The 22,292-nt window shown below is 45.4% G+C and overlaps 2 protein-coding genes across 3 annotated transcripts in view; both read left to right on the forward strand.

Annotated features, from left to right (window-relative positions):
* Positions 1-356: 356 nt before the first annotated feature.
* Positions 357-4,055, forward strand: BCAS2 (BCAS2 pre-mRNA processing factor). Its single transcript, XM_083878306.1, has 7 exons — positions 357-464; positions 546-638; positions 912-982; positions 1,590-1,751; positions 2,421-2,471; positions 3,002-3,082; positions 3,618-4,055. The coding sequence occupies exons 1-7, from the start codon at positions 372-374 to the stop codon at positions 3,745-3,747; spliced, it is 681 nt and encodes a 226-aa protein (XP_083734432.1). The 5' UTR covers positions 357-371; the 3' UTR covers positions 3,748-4,055.
* A 1,238-nt stretch (positions 4,056-5,293) lies between these two features.
* Positions 5,294-22,292, forward strand: part of TRIM33 (tripartite motif containing 33) — a gene marked incomplete at its 5' end in the record, with an annotated part of 39,346 nt that continues 22,347 nt past the window's right edge. For both annotated transcript variants that reach the window (XM_083878554.1, XM_083878555.1), the window contains 4 exons: positions 5,294-5,762; positions 16,637-16,755; positions 17,572-17,719; positions 19,889-20,021. In XM_083878554.1, coding sequence (XP_083734680.1) covers positions 5,294-5,762; positions 16,637-16,755; positions 17,572-17,719; positions 19,889-20,021 — 869 coding nt within the window. The remainder of the gene's footprint in view (positions 5,763-16,636; positions 16,756-17,571; positions 17,720-19,888; positions 20,022-22,292) is intronic.

Genomic DNA, 22,292 nt, shown 5'->3' on the forward strand with positions numbered 1-22,292 from the left:
AGGGGGCGGGGCCTGGCCGAGAGGGGCGGGGCCAGGGCTGGAGTCGCTCCGGGTGTGGCGGAACCGAGCAGAGAGAGGGGCAGGGGCGGGGCCAGGGCCGGAATCTCACCGGGAGAGGCGGGGCCAGGCCTGGAAACGCTCCGGGAGTGGCGGGACCGAGGCTGGAGTCAAACCGGGAGGGGCGGAGCCTGGGCTGAGGGGCGGGGTTTGTGCCAGGAGTGGGCGGGGGTTGTGCCGGGAGTGGGCGGTGCTTGTGAGGAGAGTGGGCGGGGTTTGTGAGGGGGAGTGGGCAGGGTTTGTACCGGTGCCGTCCGCGGTCCCGCCGGGCGTGACGTCATTGCGCAGGCGCAGTGCACGCCGCCGCGGCCAAGATGTCGGGCCCGGGGCTGGTGGCCGGGGACGTGGTGGTGGATGCGCTGCCCTACTTCGACCAGGGCTATGAGGCACCGGGAGTGCGGGAGGCGGTGCGTGCGGGGCCGGGGCGACGGGGAGGGGCCGGGGCCGCGGGCGGGCTGCACACCCGCCTGACGCCCCGTGTGCGTTAGGCCGCGGCGCTGGTGGAGGAGGAGACGCGGCGGTACCGGCCGACCAAGAACTACCTGAGCTACCTGCCCGCGCACGACTACAGCGCCTTCGAGGTGAGCTGGGGCGGCCTGGCAGCGCCCGGGGCCTCGCCGTACCCCGGCCGGGCTCCCACTCTGTCCCTTACCTGTGCCAGCCCCTCACCTGTGCCAGCCCCTTACCTGTGACTGACCCTGCCTGTGCCAGACCCTGCCTGTCCCTGTCCTTCCCCGCATCCCCCTCTGCTTTGCCCACCCCTCCTGTGTCTCTCCCCCGTTGCCTGTTTGTGTCCTGTCCCCATCCTCCCCACCACACCCCACTCCTGCCCCTCACAGCCTCCTCCCCTGCAGACCGAGATCATGCGGAACGAGTTCGAGCGCCTGGCGGCCCGGCAGCCCCTGGAGCTGCTCAGCATGAAGAGGTGAGTGTGGCTCACCTGGTGCCTGCCTGTCCTGGTTTAGGATAAATTAGGGGAGAACCCCTAAAAGGGAATCCCCTAAAAACAAACCTCCACCACCCCTCCTCCCCCCCCCCCCCCAGCGCTGGGTTTGGGAAGGAATTTCTCTTGGAGGAAAAGTGGAAAAAACTGGTTTATTGATAAATGAAAAAACACTCCCCCACCACAAGGAAAAGGAAAAGCTCAAGTTACTGTGAGGAGGGAAGGGTGCAAAGCTTCTTCCACGGGCCCTGGAGATTCTCAGACTTGTCAGGTCAGGTCCAGCACTGGTCCAAATCTTCAGGGAGGTGGGGGGAAAGAAAGGGAAAAGGAAAAAAAACAGAAACAGCGAAAAACAGGCAGCAGAGAGAAAAAGCAGCAGCCAAAACGGCAGCAAAGCGGCGAGTGAAGCAAAGCCAAGCAGCCGAGAGAGTGAGAGAGAGAGAGAGAGGCCAGCCGAGCCAGCAGCAAAGTGCCAGCCCTCCCTGAAAGGGGGGACAGCTGTTGGACATAACAAGGGAGTCCACAATATGGGATAGGAGGCACCATCAACCCAGAACACTGCCCTGGGTGATCCCTGTGCCCTTTGCAGGTACGAGCTGCCAGCCCCATCCTCTGGCCAGAAAAACGACATCACGGCGTGGCAGGAGTGTGTGAACAACTCCATGGCACAGCTGGAGCACCAGGCTGTGCGTATTGAGAACCTGGAGCTCATGTCCCAGCACGGCTGCAATGCCTGGAAGGTGTACAACGAGTAAGGCCTTTGTGTTCTGCTCAACACAACCTTCTGTGTTCAATTTCTTTGTATTTATTATGTGTAAATTCAGTGGGGATCTCTAGAATGTAACTTGGAACCCCTGTGAGCTCTGAGTGAAAGGGGAGTTTGATCTCAAAGCTGTCTCTGTGGCCAAGAAACTGCATGTGTTTTAATACACATTTAAGACATCCCAGTCTTGAATGTTGTGGGTTATTGTTGATTGTAGTGGGTGTTACTTAAGGCTAGTGATGGCCTGTGGAAGGATAACCCAGTAGTGGAAATGAAGATGAGTTATTGCAGATCCTGGGCTTAGCCTGGAGCCATAATAAAGCTGCTGCAAAAGCCAAGGAAAGGTTGTAGAGTGTGACTGCAGGAAGCACTGGGGCTAATTCAGATGGAGAATGTTCATGTCCACTTTAGAGAAGGGTTGGCTGAGCCTTAGATAAAAGATCAGGCCAAAGGAATGCCAGACTCAGCTCAGAGAGAAGGCAGAGGGTTCCTGAGCTCAGGAGAAGGGGAGCAGGTAAAGGATCTGCTGGCTGGGACAAGGTGTTTGGGTCGCTGGGGCTTATTGAATCCTTAACTCTGAGAAGTTAAATGTCAAATGAAATAGGGCTGATTTGGCACTCGTGTGTTTTTAATGCTTTGGTTGCATTCTGTCATCAGGCACCTGGTTCATATGATAGAACAAGCCCAGAAAGAGCTTCAGAAATTGAGGTGGGTCATTCTTATTCTTGTACTGGAATTGGAAGTGAACCTTTCTCTCCCCCCAAGCTGTACAAAGGAAGATCTCTATGCTGGCTGGTTAAATGCATGGTCACAGGGAAAAAGACTCAGTAAAAACAATAATTAAGAAATGTGACCCTGCCCTCCTCAAACAGATACATTCATTGCGTCTGTTCTACTCAAAATTCTGTGTTTGGTTTGTTTGAACCTCTGCTCTGGGTTTGTGGAATCCTCCCTGAAATGTAGAGATGCTTTCTTTTCACTGCTGGTAATTTAATGTGCAGGTGTCTCTGTAAGAGCATCATCCCTGATGTTGGGTTTGGCCTTTCGCTTTTACTTAACTCAGGGTTCTCTGTGAGCCCAGCACAGGGATTTGTCCATCTGGATTTTGTCATTCCAGTCTTGGCTCCACAAATATTTTCTGCCAGTATTTCTAGGGATTGAGTGTACTTGGAAATTAGCAGCAGCTACTGCAGATGCTAAAGAAATGAGGAAGTAAAACTACATCTTTTTCTCCCCAGGAAAAACATTCAAGACCTGAACTGGCAGAGGAAGAACATGCAGCTCACAGCTGGGGCTAAGCTGAGAGAGATGGAATCCACGTGAGTGTTGACATTTCTCTGTTAAACCCTTCCACAAGTTTCTCCTTTGCTTGAAATGTACTTGAAATTCTTCTTCCACTCAAAATTCAGTGATCCTTTGGTGCTGCTGTAAGATAGTATTGCTTTGCAGAAAAAGTTTTGAAGTATTTGTAACTTGGTTTCATATTTTTATATTTATTTACAATATATTTACTGAGGTTGAGTGAATCAACAGATGGGAACAGGGTATATTTATTAGCTGCTTCAAATTTCCTAAATTGTATTAAACTCTCCTTTTTTTCAATATTGGCAGTTAGGGGATGAGTCTAATCATGAAATTTTTTGTATTATCAGATTTAACACGGTTAAAAATTACTCATTGTCACTTTGGTTGTTCAAATGACCATTGGTGTCAACTGAGGATTATCTTATGTTAAGAAAAATACTGCATTATTTGGTGTTTCTGCTTGCCTTGGAGCAGTGGTTGTCTTTGATTTTAAACCAGAGGACTGTTACATAACATTTAAAGTCTCTTTTTATTTCTTTTCCCTTCCAGGTGGGTCTCTCTTGTCAGTAAAAATTACGAGATTGAACGAACTATTGTGCAGCTGGAAAATGAAATTTCACAAATCAAGCAGCAGCACGGGGAAGCAAACAAGGAGAACATCCAGCAAGACTTCCAGTGACTTAATCCTGACTTGCCTTAGTGCAGCACGTGTTAAAAACTACAAACCAGGCACTTTGGAGATGCTGTGCCTGTAGGCACCTCTAGTTGCAGTTGTGTGAGGTGGTAAAAAGGTGTTTCCACTGTTCCTTTTCCTTGTTTTTAATTCTAGGAGGAGGTAGAGTGGACTCAAAACATCCTGTGTAATGTATTAAACGTACTGTGAATTGTTTCACTTTTTATAGACTTAAAGCAAGAGCTCTTACACTGAAAACAGGAGCTTGTGTTGTTGTGTTTTCCCCTATGCCTTTAATAAATCCTGTTTTGCTATTTGGTTTCTGCTTTGTGTCCAAGGTCTGGGGGCTGGGCCAGGGGGACCCCAGAATCCCCCGCAGGGGCAGTGAGGGGGGAACAGGAATTTGGGGTGGGGGAATCTCTCTGCAGCACTGGGGCCGTGCAGTGCCCACTCCAGTGCCACCTCCTGCACTGTCCCTCATCCCAGGGCATTATTCCTGATCCTCCTCCTCTCCCTGCCCTGATCCCTGTCCCCATGCACTGACTCCCATCTATGTATCCTGGTGTCCTTTTCCCTGTGCCTGTGTGCCATTCCCCATCCCACTGCTCTCTTCCCCATCCCACTGTGTTATTCCCAATCCAGCTCTCCTATTTCCTGTCCTGGTGCCCTTTCTCCATCCAGGTCCATTATCCCCATCCTGGTGCCCTATTCCCCTTTCACATGGGTATTCCCCATCCCAGTGCTTTTTTCCCCCATCCCAGTGGGTTATTCCTTATCCCAGTGCCCCATTCCCCCACCCCCGTGCATTATGTCCCATGCCAATGGCTATTCCCCATCCCGCTGGCTATTCCCCCTCTTCATGCGTTATTCCCCGTCCCGGTGGGGTATTCCCCTTCCTGCTGCGTTATTCCCCTACCCCATGGGTAATTTCCCAGCCTGTTTGTGTCATTTCCCGTCCGGAGGGTTATTCCCCACGTTATTTCCCCGGTGCGTTATTCCTGGTGCGTTATTCCCCCGCCTGATGGGGTATTCCCCAGCCTAGTGCGTTATTCCCCAGCTCAGTGCATTACTCCCCTGCCCCATGGGGTATTCCCCAGTCCGTTGAGTTATTCCCCGTGCGTTATTTCCCCGCCTGATGGGGTATTTCCCAACCCAGTGGGTTATTCCCGAGTCCGGTGAGCTATTCCCTATTGGGAGTTCTCCGTTCCCCATTCCCGGTGCTCTATTCCCCATTTGCGGTGCGTTTTTCCCCATTCCCGGTTCTCTCTTCCTCCTCCCCGTTCCCCAGTCCCGGGGGCGTTCCCGGAGGGGCGTGGCCATTCCCCTGCCGCCACCGCCCATTGGCTGAGCCGCCCCCACCACCGCCCAATAGACTCTCAGCCCTGCGCCCAGTGAAGGCCCAGAGCCCCGCCCTCCCCGTGACGTCACGGGTCTCCCTCCCTGCCGCGCCGTTGCCGCGGGAGCGCGCGCGCGTGCGCGTGCGCCGGTCCCGCCCGGTGACGCGGTGACGCGGCGCGTGCGCGGAGCGGGGGTCGGGTTCAAAGGAGGAAACATGGCGGAAAACAAAGGAGGCGGCGGCGGCGGGGACGCGGCCGCCGAGGCCGCGCCGGGCGGTGGAGGCGGCCTGGAGCCTCCCGCCGGCTCGCCGTCCGCCGCCGCGCCGCCCGAAGAGCAGGAGAGTCCCGGAACAGCGGCGGCGGCGGCGGCAGTGGCGGAGCGCGGCGGAGGAGGAGAGGCCGAGGCCGAGGCGGCGGCGGGGCCCGGTGCGGCGGCGGCGGCGGCGGCGGCGGCGGCGGCGGGGCCAGGCCCCAGCCCGGTTCCTCCGCTGACTCCCGCGGCTCCGGCGCCGTTCTCGCTGCTGGACACGTGCGCGGTGTGCGCGCAGAGCCTGCAGAGCCGGCGGGAGGCCGAGCCCAAGCTGCTGCCCTGCCTGCACTCCTTCTGCCGCCGCTGCCTGCCCGAGCCCGAGCGCCAGCTCACCGTGCCCGTGCCCGGCGGCGCCAACGGCGACGTGCAGCAAGGTGAGCTCGGGGCTGGGCCGGGACCGATCCCGGGGTCGCGGGAGGGGAGGCAGGACCGGCCCGGGCTGGTGGAGCTGCCGGGATTGGGGTGCGGATTGTTCCACCGCAGAAAACAGGGACACGGAGCTGTTGGTCACAGGGATGGAGCAGCTCTGCCGGGAGGGAACTGCGATTGTTCAGCCTGGAGGAGTTCCAGGCCCCCGAAAGGAGTCTGTCATAAAATTAAGGACGGAGTTTTTAGCAGCACCTGTTGCGGTCGGACTGGGGGATGGTGGTTTTAAACTGCAGCAGAATCGGTGTGGATAAAGTGTGAGAAAGAAATGTTTGCCGTGAGGGGGTGAAAACACTGGAACAAGTTGCTCAGGGAGGCGGTGGAAAGGTTCAGTGTCAGGCTCTGAGCATCCTGCTCTGGGGGACGTGTAGGGGGGTTGAATTATTGACCTTTAAAGGCTCTTTCCAACCCCAAATATTCTGTCATTCTCTCCTTCTGTCTGGTTTGTTTTGGGCGATTCAGGAAGGGGGTGGCAGCTGCTCTGTTCTATAGCAATGGGGGTAAAATGTGTCTCATTAAATTCAGATTCACCGTTGTTACACTTTTACCTGCCCAGGGAACACTCTGTGCACTGCACCTGCTTTCCTGAGCGCTGACATAAATCCTTGACCTGCTGTTTGTGCCCCGGGGGCTCTGCCTGGACAGAACTTGTGCCAGGGAACAGGGCTGCACTGCTCCTTCCATGTGTTCTGGAACAATCACAGCTTGAGTTCGAGTTTTCTTCTCTAATACATGGTCAGGGGTGGAATTGGAGAGCTTCTGGAGCTTTAGATGGGGTGACTCACAGGCTGTGGTGTGCAGACCAAAGTAGGGCCCTGAGAAGTGGTTTTGCAGGTCCTAAATGGGCTCTGTGGTCAGGGAGACCTTGTTTGGCGACACCTTTGCACTCAGGCCTTCCCCAGTGAAGGGATTAACCTGGTGTGGTAGAGATTTCTTCACCCAGACTGTTCAGAAGTTCATCTAGGATGTCCTCTTAGAAAAGTCATTGGTTTTAAAAAGATGATGTCTTAAATATAGTTTGACAGTGCACTCAGTAAAGCACTCAGATGATCTTGTGATCCATGATTTTAAATTCCAGGTTCTACATTTTGTGTGATATCAGAGTGATTTGGTTTGGAAGGGATTTTAAAGCTCATCCAGTGCCACCCCAGCCCCTGGCAGGGACACCTCTCACTGTCCCAGGCTGCTCCAAACCCCATCCAGCCTGGCCTTGGACATTTCCAGGGATCCAGGGGCAGCCACAGCTTCTCTTTGGCCTCCCCACCCTCCCAGAGCAGTGGCACACACAGAATGTGGAAAGCAGGGTTTGTTTTATTAGCAATTAGCAGGATTATCTGAGTCCTGCTGTGTCTGTAGGATACAGGTGTGAGAATAAACTGGGATATCACTCCTTGTTGTACACATTTTAAGAATGCTCGTTGGTGTGCTTTGGTGTAGAAAGAGTTTCATGTTTGGACTGTTGCAGTAAAAAGTTTTAGATGATGAGAGCAAGGTACAGGGAATTAGAGGATCTTTCTAGTGGGGCTGGGCCTGGTTAGTCTGGAGAAGGGAAAACTGAGAAGGGATCCCATCAATCCCTATGAATATTTCCAGGGTGGGTCAGAGGATGGTGTCAGCCTCTTTTCAGTGGTGCCCAGGGCAGGACAAGGAGCAATGGCCATAAATTATAACTCAACAAATTCCACCTGAATGAGAAATAAATTCTTTCTGTGGAGGGTGGCAGAGCCCTGGAGCAGCTGCTCAGGGAGGGGGTTAAACCCACCTGGACACAGCCCTGTGTCGCTGCTCCAGGGCTGGGAGATCTCCAGAGGTGCCTTCCAGCCCCAGCTGTTGTGGGAGTGTCCTGCAGGGCTGTGTGATCCAGCTGTGCATCCAGCTGTGGTGGCATTTCATGCATGAACACAGGACTGGCAGCTGAGGATGGACCAGGGACCAGCAGAGACATTTTTATGGGCACCTTGAGAGTGGAATCAGCAGCACAGGAGATGGTTACCAGCAAATGAGACAGAAAATGGACCTTTCTGAGCCTCCTGAGAAGCCCCACAGTGCTTAGTCACACAGGTTCCTTCCCTCTTTTGGTCCTCACAGAGTGTGAAGTGTTACTTCCACTTCTGCTCATTCTCAAGTCTCTTTCATGACGAGCAGGTGCTTTTTCATGAAGGAAGAATTAAGGAGAAGTGGTACCTGTAGCTGGACCTGAGGCAGGTTAGTTACACTTTGCTGCAGGCTCTCACTGCTGGATTGTGTGATTTTATCTTTCAGCATCTCTTCACACAGACCAGAGAAGCACAAGTGATATTTTTTCCTGGTTGCATTCTTAATTAGTTTCAGAGTTTGCTCGCTGAGAGCTGTCAGGATTTAAAATAGTAATGTGTGTATTTATTGGGTAACAACTGCGGTAATGTGAGGTTGGTGCCTGCAGAGCAGAGTTCTCTGAGTGACACTTTTCCTGCTGGAGCTCCCTGTGCCCTCCTGGAGAGAGTTTTGTTGGGGATGGATCAGCATCTCTGCTCCTGCCAGAGCCGCTGCTAAAGAGGGCAGAGGAATCATCTCAATTCCTAAAAGTTACTTTTTTTCTGCTTTAGTCAGAGGTTCTTTATCTGAAGTTGTGGTTTGCTGTATTAAAAACAAGCACTTGATGGGTTCATACCAGTTTTGCTGGTGAAAGGGATTTATTTTTCTGTTGATGACATTTTTCTAGGGAAAAAAATATAGAAGATTCTTGTTTTATCTATTTAAAACATATGCATTTATTTAACATGAAAAGTAGCATTTCATACTCAATTTAACGTCTTCATTGGTTATGGGAATGTGGATTTGATTTGGTGGATAGATGATTTTGTGGTGGTGTTTCAGCTGGACTCCTCCTTTCGGGTTGAACAGGTTACAAGAAAATTCCTGCATTGGTATCACAGTATCCTGAAAAAGAAGAAAAAAAGCTGATTTCTAATTTAGAGATTTCAGACTGTAACAGATACTGTAGAACAACTTTCCTGCACCCACTGCTGCTCCTGCTGCTGGGGGAGAGGTTGTTTTGTGGTTTCACTGCCTGGATGAGATATTTCCAATCTCTTGTAAGGAGATTATCTCAGCAGAGAGGGCGTGGGGCTCTCCCAGCTCCTTGGGAATGTCACAGGCACGATTAGGCTGGAAAACCAAACCAAAGGAGCTGAAAAAACCTCCACAGTTGGTTGTGTGTGTAAACTGAGGAACAGCAGCACATTTACCCCCAGAGCTGTGATGTGTGATACCATAAACTGGTTTGATGTGCTCAATTCAGCTCCTGTATTAATCACACTTAAAGTTTGTTTTTTAATTTGCTTTGTTAGAGGAAGACATAAAAACTCTGATGTGTTTGAGGATGTTGATACGTCCCTTACACTGAATTTGGTGGCAGTTATTGTATTTTCAGTCTAGAAGAATGAAAATTCCTGCATCAAATAAGGCTGTTTAAGCTGAGTAAATGCAGCATCTTAAGTTTTATTAAATGTGAGTAGATATCACCTGAACTCTCTTGGTTCTTTACTTTTCTCCTGTGTTAATAAATGAGGTTCATGAATTTGTGCTGGAGCTCAGTATGAGTCTTGGAAAATGTTCAGTTCATATTCTGGAATTAGTAAAAATGTTGCTGTGAAACTTAATTTTCAGTCTAAATTAATAGTGCATTGCAAAATATTTCCATCTGAGCACATTAAGGCGTGTGTTATTTTTATAAAAATTAATATCTGTGGCAGCTGTAATTTAGCTGTAATTTTTCTTTCTTATTAAATATAATATATTGTCAGTTCAGTGTGTGATAATTGTGACATAATCAAGGACTGTTCAAAAAAAAAAAAAACCAAAAAGCTGAGTTAGGAGCGAGCCTTGAAAGCAGTTAATTTGTTATTTTTTTTTCTTAATGTATTTTTATTCTGACAGTGTTGATAGTATTTTTATTCTGATAGTGTTGCTCCCTTGACCTGTGAGGCTTTTTTTTCAAGGTCTAATCACTGAAATTAGAGCAGGATTTTGATGTATGGCTGGGCAGAAATATGCTTGGACCTTTGCAGTGCTGAGAGAAATAAATATTGAGCACATGGATAAATCCTTTGGAGTTGTCACCCAATAAATGGGAGCTGGCAGGGATTCACTCCTGACAGGCTCATTCCCAGAAGAGAAGCTGGATTTACTGGATTGCACAAGTGCCTGCAAATATTTCCTGAACTGGAAAGTTTCATTTTTTTTCATTGTCTCTGTAACAGTGTAAATGTCTGACAGGACAGGACTTTAATTATCTTTAATTGTCTTCCAGTCACTCATTATTTCAGTGGGGGGAGTCACTTCAGGCTGGTGTTGCCACCTAATCCAAGGCTGAGTGTGGAGCCAGATTTCTCCAGTGATGCTGCTGCTTGTTCGACAGAAATTGGGATTTGAGGAGGTTGTTTGTCAAGGGGATGATGTGACAGAGCTTTTGTGGTGTCTCACAGGTATCGGCAGGATTTGAGGCCATTCTTTGGCACAAATGTGGTTCGGAGTGGGGCATCACCTGGGGTGGGGCATCACCTGGGCTGGGCAGGGCCAGGTGTGCCCGGCCCCACCCCTGGCCTGGAGCCGGTCTGGGGACAGGAGGGGACAGGAGGTGGCAGGAGGTGGCAGGAGGGGACAGGAGGTGGTAGGAGGGGACAGGAAGGGACAGGAGGTGGCAGGAGGGGACAGGAGGTGGTAGGAGGGGACAGGAGGTGGCAGGAAGGGACAGGAGGGGACAGGAGGTGGCAGGAGGGGACAGGAGGTGGCAGGAGGGGACAGGAGGTGACAGGAGGGGACAGGAGGTGGCAGGAGGGGACAGGAGGTGGCAGGAGGGGTCAGGAGGTGGCAGGAGGGGGCAGGAGGGGGCAGGAAGTGGCAGGAGGTGGCAGGAGGGGTCAGGAGGGGGCAGGAAGTGGCAGGAGGGGACAGGAGGTGGCAGGAAGGGGCAGGAGGTGGCAGGAGGGGACAGGAGGTGGCAGGAAGGGACAGGAGGGGACAGGAGGGGGCAGGAGGTGGCAGGAGGGGACAGGAGGTTCCTGGGAGCTGCTCCAGCTCTGTGCTGACTGCTGTGATGAGCAGGGTTGGACCAGCTCATGGGGAATAGAAATCCCTTTATTCCTGTTTGCACTGAGTGTCCCTTTGCTGTCCCCTGGCTCTGCCCCTCTCCCAGTTTGGGAGCCTGTGCCATACTGGGAGCCCTGTCCTGGCCCAGTGTGGTGTCCTGGGCTGCTGGGCGGGGTCAGGGATGTCTGTCCTTGTCCTGCTGCTGCAGCCTGGGGCACTCTGCTCTCTTGTGAAGAATGTACTAATGACTCCTGTTGCACCTTCTTGTCCATAACACACTTTAATTTATTTTAATCTCAGAATAGGTCCAGGCTTATCTGGATTTTATCATTTATAGCTTGTTGAGGTAATGTGGAAAATGTTCTCCAAACAGGTCCAGGGTATCTGGATTTTAGCTTAGCATTTATTTTAGGGTATTAAGAGAAGTCGAAGTTATCTTCTTTATCCTGGTGTTTTTATAGTTTCAACACTCAGAATGTTACAAAACAACTAAAAAACTGATAAAGATTTTTGTGCCAGACATCAGAGCTGATGTTAAAGGAGTTGGATCTTAAAAAAAATAGAAATTTTAGTGTGTAAATAGAGGTGTTCAGAAACACAAGTGTTTGAATAAACTTTGAATTTATAAATTTGAACTGCTGGAAAGACTCCCTATGATTTCCCAGTGATGGAGAGGATCTACTGGGTGCTGCTGAAGTGCAAAGTGATTTTTTGAATCTCTTATATTATGTGCATGTTCTGCCCTCCCTTGTTCATGTCCATGATCTCATCAGATCAATAACTCTCTTAATTATTCCATTATAGCTTTTTTTCAGTGGGGTTGGGTTGTGATGTGTTTAAGTTGATTGAAGCCAACAAGTGATTGTGGTGCTTCTTGCAGAAGTTCCTTATTTTCCTTGAGCTCCTGTGCTGGTTTTAGGCAGTAGAAGAGTTTCCATGGCTCCCTGTGTGTTCCCCTTTTCTTTCACCCCACCTTCCCCTTCTCTCCCAGGAGGTTTCTGGGGTGTTTGTAAACAAAACCTGAAAAAACCAGATCGAGAGGATGGTTGTGGGTGGATTTGGTGAGGGAAAACAGGTTAATTCTTACTGGCTCAGGAAGCCTTGTTGGGGTAGGGCTGGTCTCTGAAACAGCAGAGGGGATTCCACAAGGAAATGCCCAGAAGGGTGGGCAGGGAGCAAAGAAGATTCAGAAAATTCCATATTTTCTTTTTTTCTTGTGCAGCAGCAATGGGTGTGAGTTGAACACACATTGATTCCTGAATATCAGCCTGGAGTGAGGACAGAAACCAAAGATTTGACATGAGTTTTCACTGTTTTGATCTCTGTTTTGATCCTCCAAGACTGGAAATACAGAGAAATCAACATTTCCCCTCCCTTCACTGTGGCTCTCAAACATCCTTGAAATTTGGCAGTATTTTAGTATTTTTGGTGTTGATATGTCAGCCTGGAGAAAGCAATTTCACAGAAGGTTTTTAATATTTGTCTTATTGAAACCAGTTCAAGATGAAACCTGTTGAAAAAAATTACATGTTTTGAGGTGCATTCAGAGCAACATAGTTACCCTTGAGAAGTGTTAAATTAAATATTTAAAAGGTATTTACAGAGTTCTGAGTTACAATTAAGAAAAAAACTTGTGTTGCAGCTTTAGGTGTGAGTTGGGAGTGGCAGATTAAAAGCTTGAAATCTGAAAGTTTTTAGTGTTCCATAGTGATTTATTTCTGGATTACGATGCAGGGTTTTTAACAAAAATCAACTTTCCTCCTCAGTTTAACTCCAGTGGTGCTCCCTGACATGTTTTGATGTGTGTGGTCTAATTCTGAGTGCTTTATCTACCCCATAAGCAGTTAAAAGGATTTACAGAGATGCTGCTCTCATTAAATGTTCTTAAAGTCTTGGATAATTCAGGGAATCTGAAGTGCCATGGAAGGAGATGAGGCTGCAGTTGTGAAATCTCTGTGCTCACACAGAACCTTGAGGGCAGAGCTGGAGCCTCCAGGAAGGTTCTTCTTGTTGTCCTTGGGTTCACCAGGGCTGGGATCATTGTTGGGATGTGCCACAATTCCCATTTCCATCAGAGCTGCTCCTGTAGTTCCATGGGATGGGATCCATCCCTGACCACACTCCTGTGTTTTTCTCAGTGCTTTGTGTTGATTCTCTGCTCCTGAAAATCTCTGTCTGTCTCAGAATGTGGCACAAGGAATTTGGGAGGAAATTTCCTTCCTGAGTCCCAGAGTGAGAAGATGAAGCCCATGTCCCTCTGAGCAGGGTTGGCTTTTCCTGCTTTTTTTTGTTTTTGGAGACTCAAAATCCACATTTCCAGATAGGAAACAATTCCTCCTCCTCCCTTCAGTCAGCCTTGCAGAGTGAAAGGAAAAACAAAACTCCAATTTGGGCTGAGTTGCACAAGGAAAGCCTCCAGGAAGGTTCTTCTTGTTGTCCTTGGCTTCACCAGGACTGGGATCATTGTTGGGATGTGCCACAATTCCCATTTCCATCAGAGCTGCTCCTGTAGTTCCATGGGATGGGATCCATCCCTGACCACATTCCTGTGTTTCTCTCAGTGCTTTGTGTTGATTCTCTGCTCCTGAAAATCTCTGTTTGTCTCAGGAGACTCTACAGGAGTGTGGCACAAGGAATTTGGGAGCAAATTTCCTCCCTGAGTCCCAGAGTGAGAAGATGAAGCCCATGTCCCTCTGAGCAGGGTTGGCTTTTCCTGCTTGTTTTTTTTAATTTTATTTTTTTTTTGGAGACTCACAATCCACATTTCCAGATAGGAAACAATTCCTCCTCCTCCTCCTCCCTTGCAGGGTGAAAGGAAAAACAAAACTCCAATTTGGGCTGAGTGTTGTGTGTGGCAGCAGATGGGGACAGGGGATGTGTGTGTGATTGGAAATATTTCTGTTATTCTGCAAAGATTGGAAATATTTCTATTATTCTGCAAAATGTGGGACCAAAAGCAGGATCTGATCTAAACTGTGCATCATTCATTGGGAATAGGAGAGAAAGGAAGGGGAATGTGGTGCAGAGAGACCTGTGGAAAAGGGATAAAATGAATATTTATACTCCTGGTTGTTGCAGGTCTTACACACTTGAGGTGTGTGATAGAAATAAATGGAAAAATGAGAAGTGTGGGTCCTCTAAAGTAAAGCTAAATAAGTTTGAAAGCTCATTCTTGTTATCTTGTAAAATAGTTAATCATTTCTTGTGGCCTTTTAGGTCCAAAGGATGAATTTTCTTCATGGAAATTTCTTCTCCCTGAATTTCTTCACGGAAGTGCCTGCTGCAGTTTGCAGGGTGAATTATTCTGTTTTTCAGGACCTGAATCCTGTCTGTGTTCCTGTAGTTAATGCTGAGGGCAGGATTTTGGTGGCAATGCTCTGTCAGGCACAAAGGAACTGCTGCACTCAGTGCTGTGGTCACAACTTCCTGACAGAAACTTCCCTTTTCTTCATTGCTGCTTCTGGGAGCAACATTTGACAGCTCCAAAATAATGTAAAACCACCTCTGAGGACACAGGAAATATTGCTGGTAATAATTAGGCTTGAGGGAGATGATAAACCTGATGTCTGACCTTTGTGTGAAGGTGTTTTATTCTAATCCAGCTGTGATTTGAAAAGTGAGATTTATTTTTAAACAGTAGTTTTTGTTATGTGATAATACTTTTGGAAAGCAGAGTTACAGTGGGAATGTTTGTACCAGGATTAATGAGTTTGATTTGTTGGATGCAGAAAAACAACGTGGTGAGTTCTGCTGGAGTATAAATAGAATGATATTTTTATATTTACTTTTATTTTTTAATATAAGTTTGTTTTGTTGTTTTGTTTTTTTTTTTTTTTTTTAATTGAAACTGATAGTGAAAACTTGTTTTTCTCACAGGTTATATAAACATTTAAACCTTTGCTTATCCTAAAATACATCCTCACTAAATATTTGCAGTAAACTTTGTTAGCTCACAAATTATCTCAAGTTTTGACAGCTAAAACTTTCTTCTTTCTATGTAAATGCTATTTCAGTGTGATTTTCTCTCTTTTCCCTCCTGCCTCACAAAATTAGCCACATCTGTATCTTTTCAATACATTCAATTTCTGGTACAAATGGCTCTGCAGTAATTTGGTTTTTATTAGATTAAAAGACCAGGATATGAGATGTTTAGTGGCTCATGGATTATTGGAAAGCTTTTATTGGAAATAAAGGGTGTTGAGATGTGAAAAAAAGGAGTGTGATGTGCTAAATGAGAATTGCAAGGACTTTTCTTTGGGTTTTCATCTCTTGAGGTGTGTGCAGGTTTTATTTGAATGTGGAGGTGCAGAAATTGTGTGTTGGGCACAATCCAGGCTCTCACTGGGATCAAAAGACTTGATTTTATTGAAGCTTTGATTGTATTGAAGACTTGATTGTATTGAAGCTTTCATTTGGTTTTATTGAAGCTTTTCATTGGTTACCTTAAATCAATGAATTGATTTTGAAATAGCCAATATTTGCCTTATTTTTTTCTTTTTTTTTTTTGCCAAAACCCCAAATTTCCCTTCCAGAAAGGGCTTTTCATCTGTAGAATTTGACTTGTCATTTCCTAGAGATTACAAATCTTGACATCTCCTGTTTTGTTGTTTTTTCCTGAAATATTTTGTGTGTTTGACTCAAGGCAGCACTAAAAAAAATGAGTTTTGGTTTGGATGGAGTAGTTTTAATGATAAATATCTGCAATTTTTGTTCTGTAAGTGCATCCACATCAGTTGCTGGGTGGTTTTCAGTGGATATTTTCCATCTCCTGCTCTCGAGGTGTGTTTGGTTTGGTTAAACAGGGAATTTTTAGTTGGATTTGTGTTGCTCTGCAGTGAATCTCCTGTCATTAATTTCGAGCACTTGAAAAAATTACACCACTCCATTCTTAATGTAATTAATCTCCCTGAAATAAGTCCTACTGTCCTAATTGAATATCCACAAAGGAGCTGAGTCTCATTTAATTACACTTCTCAAAGTTGTTTTAGTGTAGAAAAATAACCCAATGGCTTGGAAAGATTATATTCTCAATAAATTGTATAGAAATTTGATTTAAAATCAAATTATACTTCTGTGAAGTGTGTGTGACCCACTACCTAAGTTATAAATAAGTTTTCAAACCTTTGTGGGGGTTGTTAATAAATATCTTTAAATATCAATTTGGTTCATGTAGTAACTTTCTTTGCAGCTCTGCTGAGGATTTAAAACTAATTTAATGATTACAAAGGATAACAAAGCAGGATGGTGGTATTTTATTGCTTCATCTGCCTCCCTGAGTTAAGGAAATAGATAATATTAGAAATCTACCTGGGAGAACACTGAGACACCCCCTGGCATTTTCAGGAACATCACTGAAGTTTTGTCTTGAGACAGGCTGGACCACAGACTGTTCTAAAAAATAATTAAAAAAAAAAAAAAAAAGTGTCTTGAGTTTCGTAATCTAAAACAAACAGGGGAAAAAATAAATATTTGCTTGGGGACAACAAATACAGGATTTTTTTGGGAAGAAGTAGGAAAAACTGAGTGTGATGTAGAAATTATCCCAACTATGTTGGTAGAGGGTTTTTTTGGGATTAGTTAAAGGAGTGTATTTTGGGGTGAAACCAGTTCTACACCTGTAAAGGCTGGTTTTTAATGCCAATATCACCATGGAATTCTTCACCCAGGTGTTTAGTGTGTATTTTGTGCTCCTGGGCTCGTGGATCTGTGAGTTTTGCTGCCCTAAAAGCCTGTGGGATGTTTTGTTTTGCAGTGGGGGTGATCCGCTGCCCCATCTGCCGCCAGGAGTGCCGGCAGATCGACCTGGTGGACAACTACTTTGTGAAGGACACCTCAGAGACCCCCAGCAGCTCTGATGAGAAGTCAGAACAGGTATGGACCACCCTGCCTGCCCCAGCCTCGCATTTCTGGGGCTCCCCAGGATGACTCTGGTGCCTTTTCCCTAAGCATGTTCTGATTTCTGGGATATCAGTGCTCCCCAGAACAATTCTGGTGCTTTTTCTCCACTCCTCCTGTGCTCTCTGGGGCTGTCAGTGCTCCCCAAAATGATGCTGGTGCCTTTTCCCTAAGCATGTTCTGATTTCTGGGGCTGTCCATGCTCTCCAGGATGATTCTGGTGCTGTTTTCCCACCCCTCCTGTGCTCTCTGGGGCTGTCAGTGCTCCCCAGGATGATTCTGGTGCCTTTTCCCCACCCCTTCTCTGCTCTCAGAAGCTTTCAGTGCTCCTCAGAATGATGCTGGTGCCTTTTCCCCAACCCTGCTCTGATTTTTAGGACATCAGTGCTCCCCAGGATGATTCTGGTGCCTTTTCTCCCCTCCTCCTGTGCTCTCTGGGGCTTTCAGTTCTCCCTACAACAATTCTGGTGCTTTTCCCCACTCCTCCTCTACTCTCTGGCACTGCCAGTGCTCCCCAGAACAATTCTGGTGCTGTTTCTCCAACCCTTTCTGCTCTCTGAGGCTCTCAGTGCTCCCCAGGATGATGCTGGTGCATTTTTCCCAACCCTGCTCTGATTTTTGGAACATCAGTGCTCCCCAGAACAATTCTGGTGCCTTTTCCCTAAGCATGCTCTGATTTCTGGGACATCAGTGCTCCCCAGGATGATTTTGGTGCCTTTCCCCCCCTCCTCCTGTGCTCTCTGGGGCTTTCAGTTCTCCCTAAGAAAAATTCTGGTGCCTTTTCTCCTGCAGGTCTGTACCAGCTGCGAGGACAACGCCAGCGCCGTGGGTTTCTGTGTGGAGTGTGGGGAGTGGCTGTGCAAGACCTGCATAGAAGCTCATCAGAGGGTCAAATTCACTAAAGACCACATGATCAGGAAGAAAGAGGACGTGTCATCAGGTGAGATTTTTGGGGTATCACTTTGTCCTGCCTGTTCCAAGAGCTTTTTCTCTTTATATGTTACAAGAGATGGGGAGGATGATGGAGATAACGACCAATTCTGTGTGTTTTCCCCTCAAGATTTGTGAAAAATAAAATAAAAAGTTACCAGTAGCTGTAAAAAATAGAGGAAGAACTAAATTGATGACAGTGATATTTTGTCCAATGCCCTTGGAAAGGATTTAGATCCATTCTTAATCATCTTTCTGCTTAAATGGTTAAGAACAAGTAGATGATTTAATCATCTTTCTGTTTAGATGATTCTAGAACAAATAGAACTAAATGGAGGGGTTTTGAATGCTCTGGAGAGCAGTGGCATATTGATAATCTTAATCATTGTCCAAAGAAATTAAATTAAATTAAAAAAACCCAACATTTTGTTGTATTTTGTTACAAGAATTCTCCCTGTAGAAATGTATATTTATGCTTATAGTTGTTACCTTCAATAAATTGTGTTACTTTGTGTTGATATTGCTGAGTAAATGTAGAATTTGAATGTATTTTAGGTTTAATCTCTCAGTGAGCAAAATTTAATATGTGAAGTGTGTGTAGAGTTTGTTTAAGTGTGCAGCCTTATTTGAATTAAATACTTAAATAATTTATCATTTGTAGCCTATTGAGATAATGTGGAAAATAATCTCAGAACAGGTCCAGCCTTATCTGGATTTTATCATTTATAGCCTGTTGAGGTAATGTGGAAAATGTTCTCCAAACAGGTCCAGGGTATCTGGATTTTAGCTTAGAAAATCCTTTTTGTAAATGGGTTAAAAGTTTTGATTTAAAGATTTGTGGGTTCTCCTCAATCTGGATGTGTCTGAGGAAGGATCATATTGAGGAAGAGAGATCTCAACACTTTGCTCTCTTCGTTTAAATTCATTTAAAATGAGTTAATATCTTCAGAATTGTTTTGTTGTAGCCTTTCAAAGGAACAAACACTACTTTTCTTTCTGTAAATTATGTAATAGTTAAAAAGTTTGAGCTGAGTTCTTTTAGACAAGGCTCTTATTTCATTTCACCCTCAAATAAACCTAATTTTGGAGAGGCTTCTCTTTATGTCTTAATGAATATTTCTAATAAGAAATATTATCCATTTAAGATAAAATGTATTAAGATGAGAAACCCTTAAATTCAATCTAATTATAGGAACCAAGAAAGAATTACTGATGTTTTTTTACAAGGAATGCTCAATTGTGACTCTCAGTGTGATGTTACAGCTCAGTTTTCCCTTTGAAACCTCCTGGGAAGGGGCTAAAAAGTGACTGTTCCAATAAATTAAATTTTCTCTCAGAAATTTTATTTATTGGGATTGTGGGGAAGGGCTGGTCACTGTTTTTTTTCTTCTTCTTAGACTCAAAGATGTGCCCTGGAGACTTTTAAATTTCTCTCAGTGAGTGGCAGCTGTAGGTTCATCAGCTCTTTCTTCACAATAACTTGCATGTTATAACCAGCTTCAGAAACATTAAAGAGTGAGGGAAATGTTTTAAACCCTCCCTGCTGTACCTTCCAAAGGCTGCTTTCCTCTTTGCTAAACTCAAAATATCTTCAGAACACTTTTTTAGTAAACCCAGAACTATTTTTTTTACCATTATTTATTATTTGGGGGTTTAAGTAACTCTTAACACAGGAAATATTTGCTTTGCAGTTCCCACTTTAGTTGTGTTGGACTAAATGAGGTGATAAGTGTTTGAAGGGATAACCTAGAAAACTCAGGGGGTAAAAAGTAAAAAGGTTTAAGAGGTTTGACCCATTCTTCAGTGTGTCAGAGGTGAAAATAAATATGGAATTAAATTATAAACACAGATACACCGTGCTGGTGTTTGTGTGCAGCCTTACAGGGCCTTTTGGGTGAGGAGAAAAAAAAAGGAAATCCTCCTTCTCCTTGAATGAATAAAGTGAAACCAGCTATTAAACAGTGGCACTGTAAATCACAGAGTCATGAAGGTTGGGAAATCCCTCTGAGATCATCCAGTGCAACCCCTGACCTGGTGTACTCACAGTGACTTTAGCCTGAGAACAGATCTGGAGGTGCCTTTGCCAAGCTCTTGGTTGTTACTGGAAATCAGTTCTTTTGCTCTTCAAATTGTCTCAATTTTATTTTAAAATGCACCAATGGTTTATTTTTAAAAACAGAGGCCGTGGGAGCATCTGGTCAACGTCCTGTTTTCTGCCCTGTCCACAAACAAGAGCAGTTAAAACTTTTCTGTGAAACCTGTGACAGGCTGACATGCAGAGACTGTCAGTTACTGGAGCACAAAGAACACAGGTACAAATATTCCTCCCGTGTTTTAACTCCTGTGCTGTGCTGTCTCAGAGGATGAAATGGCATTGATGTGAACCAGTTGTGTTGGAAATCCTGCAGCATTTACTCCTTGTTGGACTGAAACCATCCCTTCTTGCAAAGGAGAAAACCTGTGTGTGGAGTGATGACAACTTGGTCAGTTGGTTGAGATTTTTCAAGTTTCTTGAGATTCAAACCAAGATAAGCTGAGGAGGTTTGGTGTGTTAATTTGCCTGGCAGTTCCCAGTGCTGCCACTTTGTTCAGGACTTGAGTGGAAATTTCTGCAGCTCTGAACACCTGGTCCTGTAAAAGAAACAAAAGTGATAGAGTGAGTCACGGCTGAGGTAATTTTCTGAAAGGCCATATTTGATTGTGCAACAGTCTTCAGGGGAATTTTGTAAAGGAAAGTCTAAATTTTGCCTCTTAATTTAGTATATTCTAGTGCAGAGAGGGGAAAAATGGTTTGGGTTTAGTTGGTTAAAAGTTGCCTCATTCCAGGTAAAAAGAAACGCTGCTAGAAAAAGAGTTGGGAATTTTTTAAGACACATTCCAACTTCCTGCTCTCTAGCAGCTCTGTCGTGTAGTTGCTTGAATGTCTGAACAAATATTTTTCAGTGTTATGATAGAGAATCTGGGGGTAACACATTTATCAACCACTGCTTTTCCTTAACTCCTCTCTGTAAAGGTGTAATATTGAATTTACTCCTGTTTTTCTCAGAGCAGTGATTATTCTCAGACTGCTACAGCAGCCTGTGGAGAACTTTCACTTTTGAAATTATTATTATTAAATTACTAACACCCTCAACTATTCCTGCTGTGTTCTTGATCATAAAATATCCTGGATGTCACACAGGGTGCTCTCCTGGGACAAATTCACTAACTTGGTCCAGTTGATTTCCTTTCCATCTGTTTTGTGCATGTTGCTAATGGATTAACAAGTGGATCTTGTCCTACTTCCCTGTGCTCTTCCAGAAGGAGAATTTATTGTTATTAATGTGCCTTTTTCTTGTAGAATATTCTTTCCACATGGTTCTGTGTGCAGGTGTGAATTACAGATGATTAAGGCACTGCTTTGTCTGCTTGAAGCGCAGCTGAGGTTTTGTGGAAAGTCATGCCAAATGGAAAAATAATTGATTTTAATCCCCTGATTATTTTTTTCTTACCTGAAATCCCAACAGTTCACACCAAAGGAGGGGGAATCACCATTTCAGTAGAGTCAGAGTTTCAGTCACAGAATTCCAGAATAGTTTGGGGTTGTAAGAGACCTTAAAGATCCTCCAGTTCCTGGGGCAGGGATTGTTGGGAATTCTGTAGAAAATTGACAATTCTTTTAGCAGCCTGATGTTCTGTGATCCCTCTGATTTGGGTAGTTTCCAGTCCACACACTCGGGAAACTGGAAGTACAATACTGGAAAAAAGAAAAGTATTTTGGTTGTAGCAAGACCTGCAGCAAAATTTTAGCAGCACAAGCTGAATGTGATTTTTAATTTCTCCTTCAAGTTGAAATATGAGTTTGAATTTAATGAAAATATTTCAGAAAATCAGCAGCTCCCAAATATTTAAAATTTTGCTGTCACTTGGCATTAAGAATGCTATTCTTTTTTTGTATTATAGTATCTAAAATCTCGTGCTGCTGCAAGAACTTTAGACTTGTTCTTAGAAAAAGCAAAATTCCAACACTGAGACTGAAGAGGCTGTTTCTAGTACAAACTGAATTAACAGGAGTAAAGTTGTTTTTGTTGCGAATGATGTTCTTTGTCTGAATCCCTGTTATCATCATTGTGAATCATTTAAATAAAAAAAATACTGTTTTGCTGTGAGTTTGATGACAATCCAGACAGATTTTCCTGTTGGATTGTGGCAGAAGACAACACCTACTTTCTTTTCCATTTTCTTTGGGAGATAATGTAGGTTGCTTCATTAATTGCAGGAATTTTCTTCCAATTTGAATATTGAGAAAACATTGCCAAAGTGTTCTGAGACCTTGAGTTTCCCCTGTTATTAACAAATTATATTTCAGAAATATGACATTTCTTTATTGCAAAGACAAGACTTACAAAATGACTGTTAAGGATCCTGGATTTTGAACAATTGATGAGAAAAGATGGAAATGTGCAGCTGCTTAATTCAGAGGCATTTTGTTTCTGTTGCATTGATAATTCCAAAATGTTAGGAAAAAACCACCTAATTCTGTTTTTTTTCCCTCAGTGTTGGTACTTGCCCTCTTTTCAGCTGAGATAATGGAAAGTACCTTT

Source organism: Zosterops lateralis, assembly GCF_965231275.1.
Source record: "Zosterops lateralis genome assembly, chromosome: 26".
Taxonomy (NCBI): domain Eukaryota; kingdom Metazoa; phylum Chordata; class Aves; order Passeriformes; family Zosteropidae; genus Zosterops; species Zosterops lateralis.

Coding starts and splice junctions, on each gene's coding strand:
- BCAS2 (XM_083878306.1), top strand. CDS start 372: ATGTCGGGCCCGGGGCTGGTGGCCGGGGACGTGGTGGTGGATGCGCTG. Junction 465..545: donor CACCGGGAGTGCGGGAGGCG/GTGCGTGCGGGG, acceptor CGTGTGCGTTAG/GCCGCGGCGCTGGTGGAGGA. Junction 983..1,589: donor GAGCTGCTCAGCATGAAGAG/GTGAGTGTGGCT, acceptor TGCCCTTTGCAG/GTACGAGCTGCCAGCCCCAT.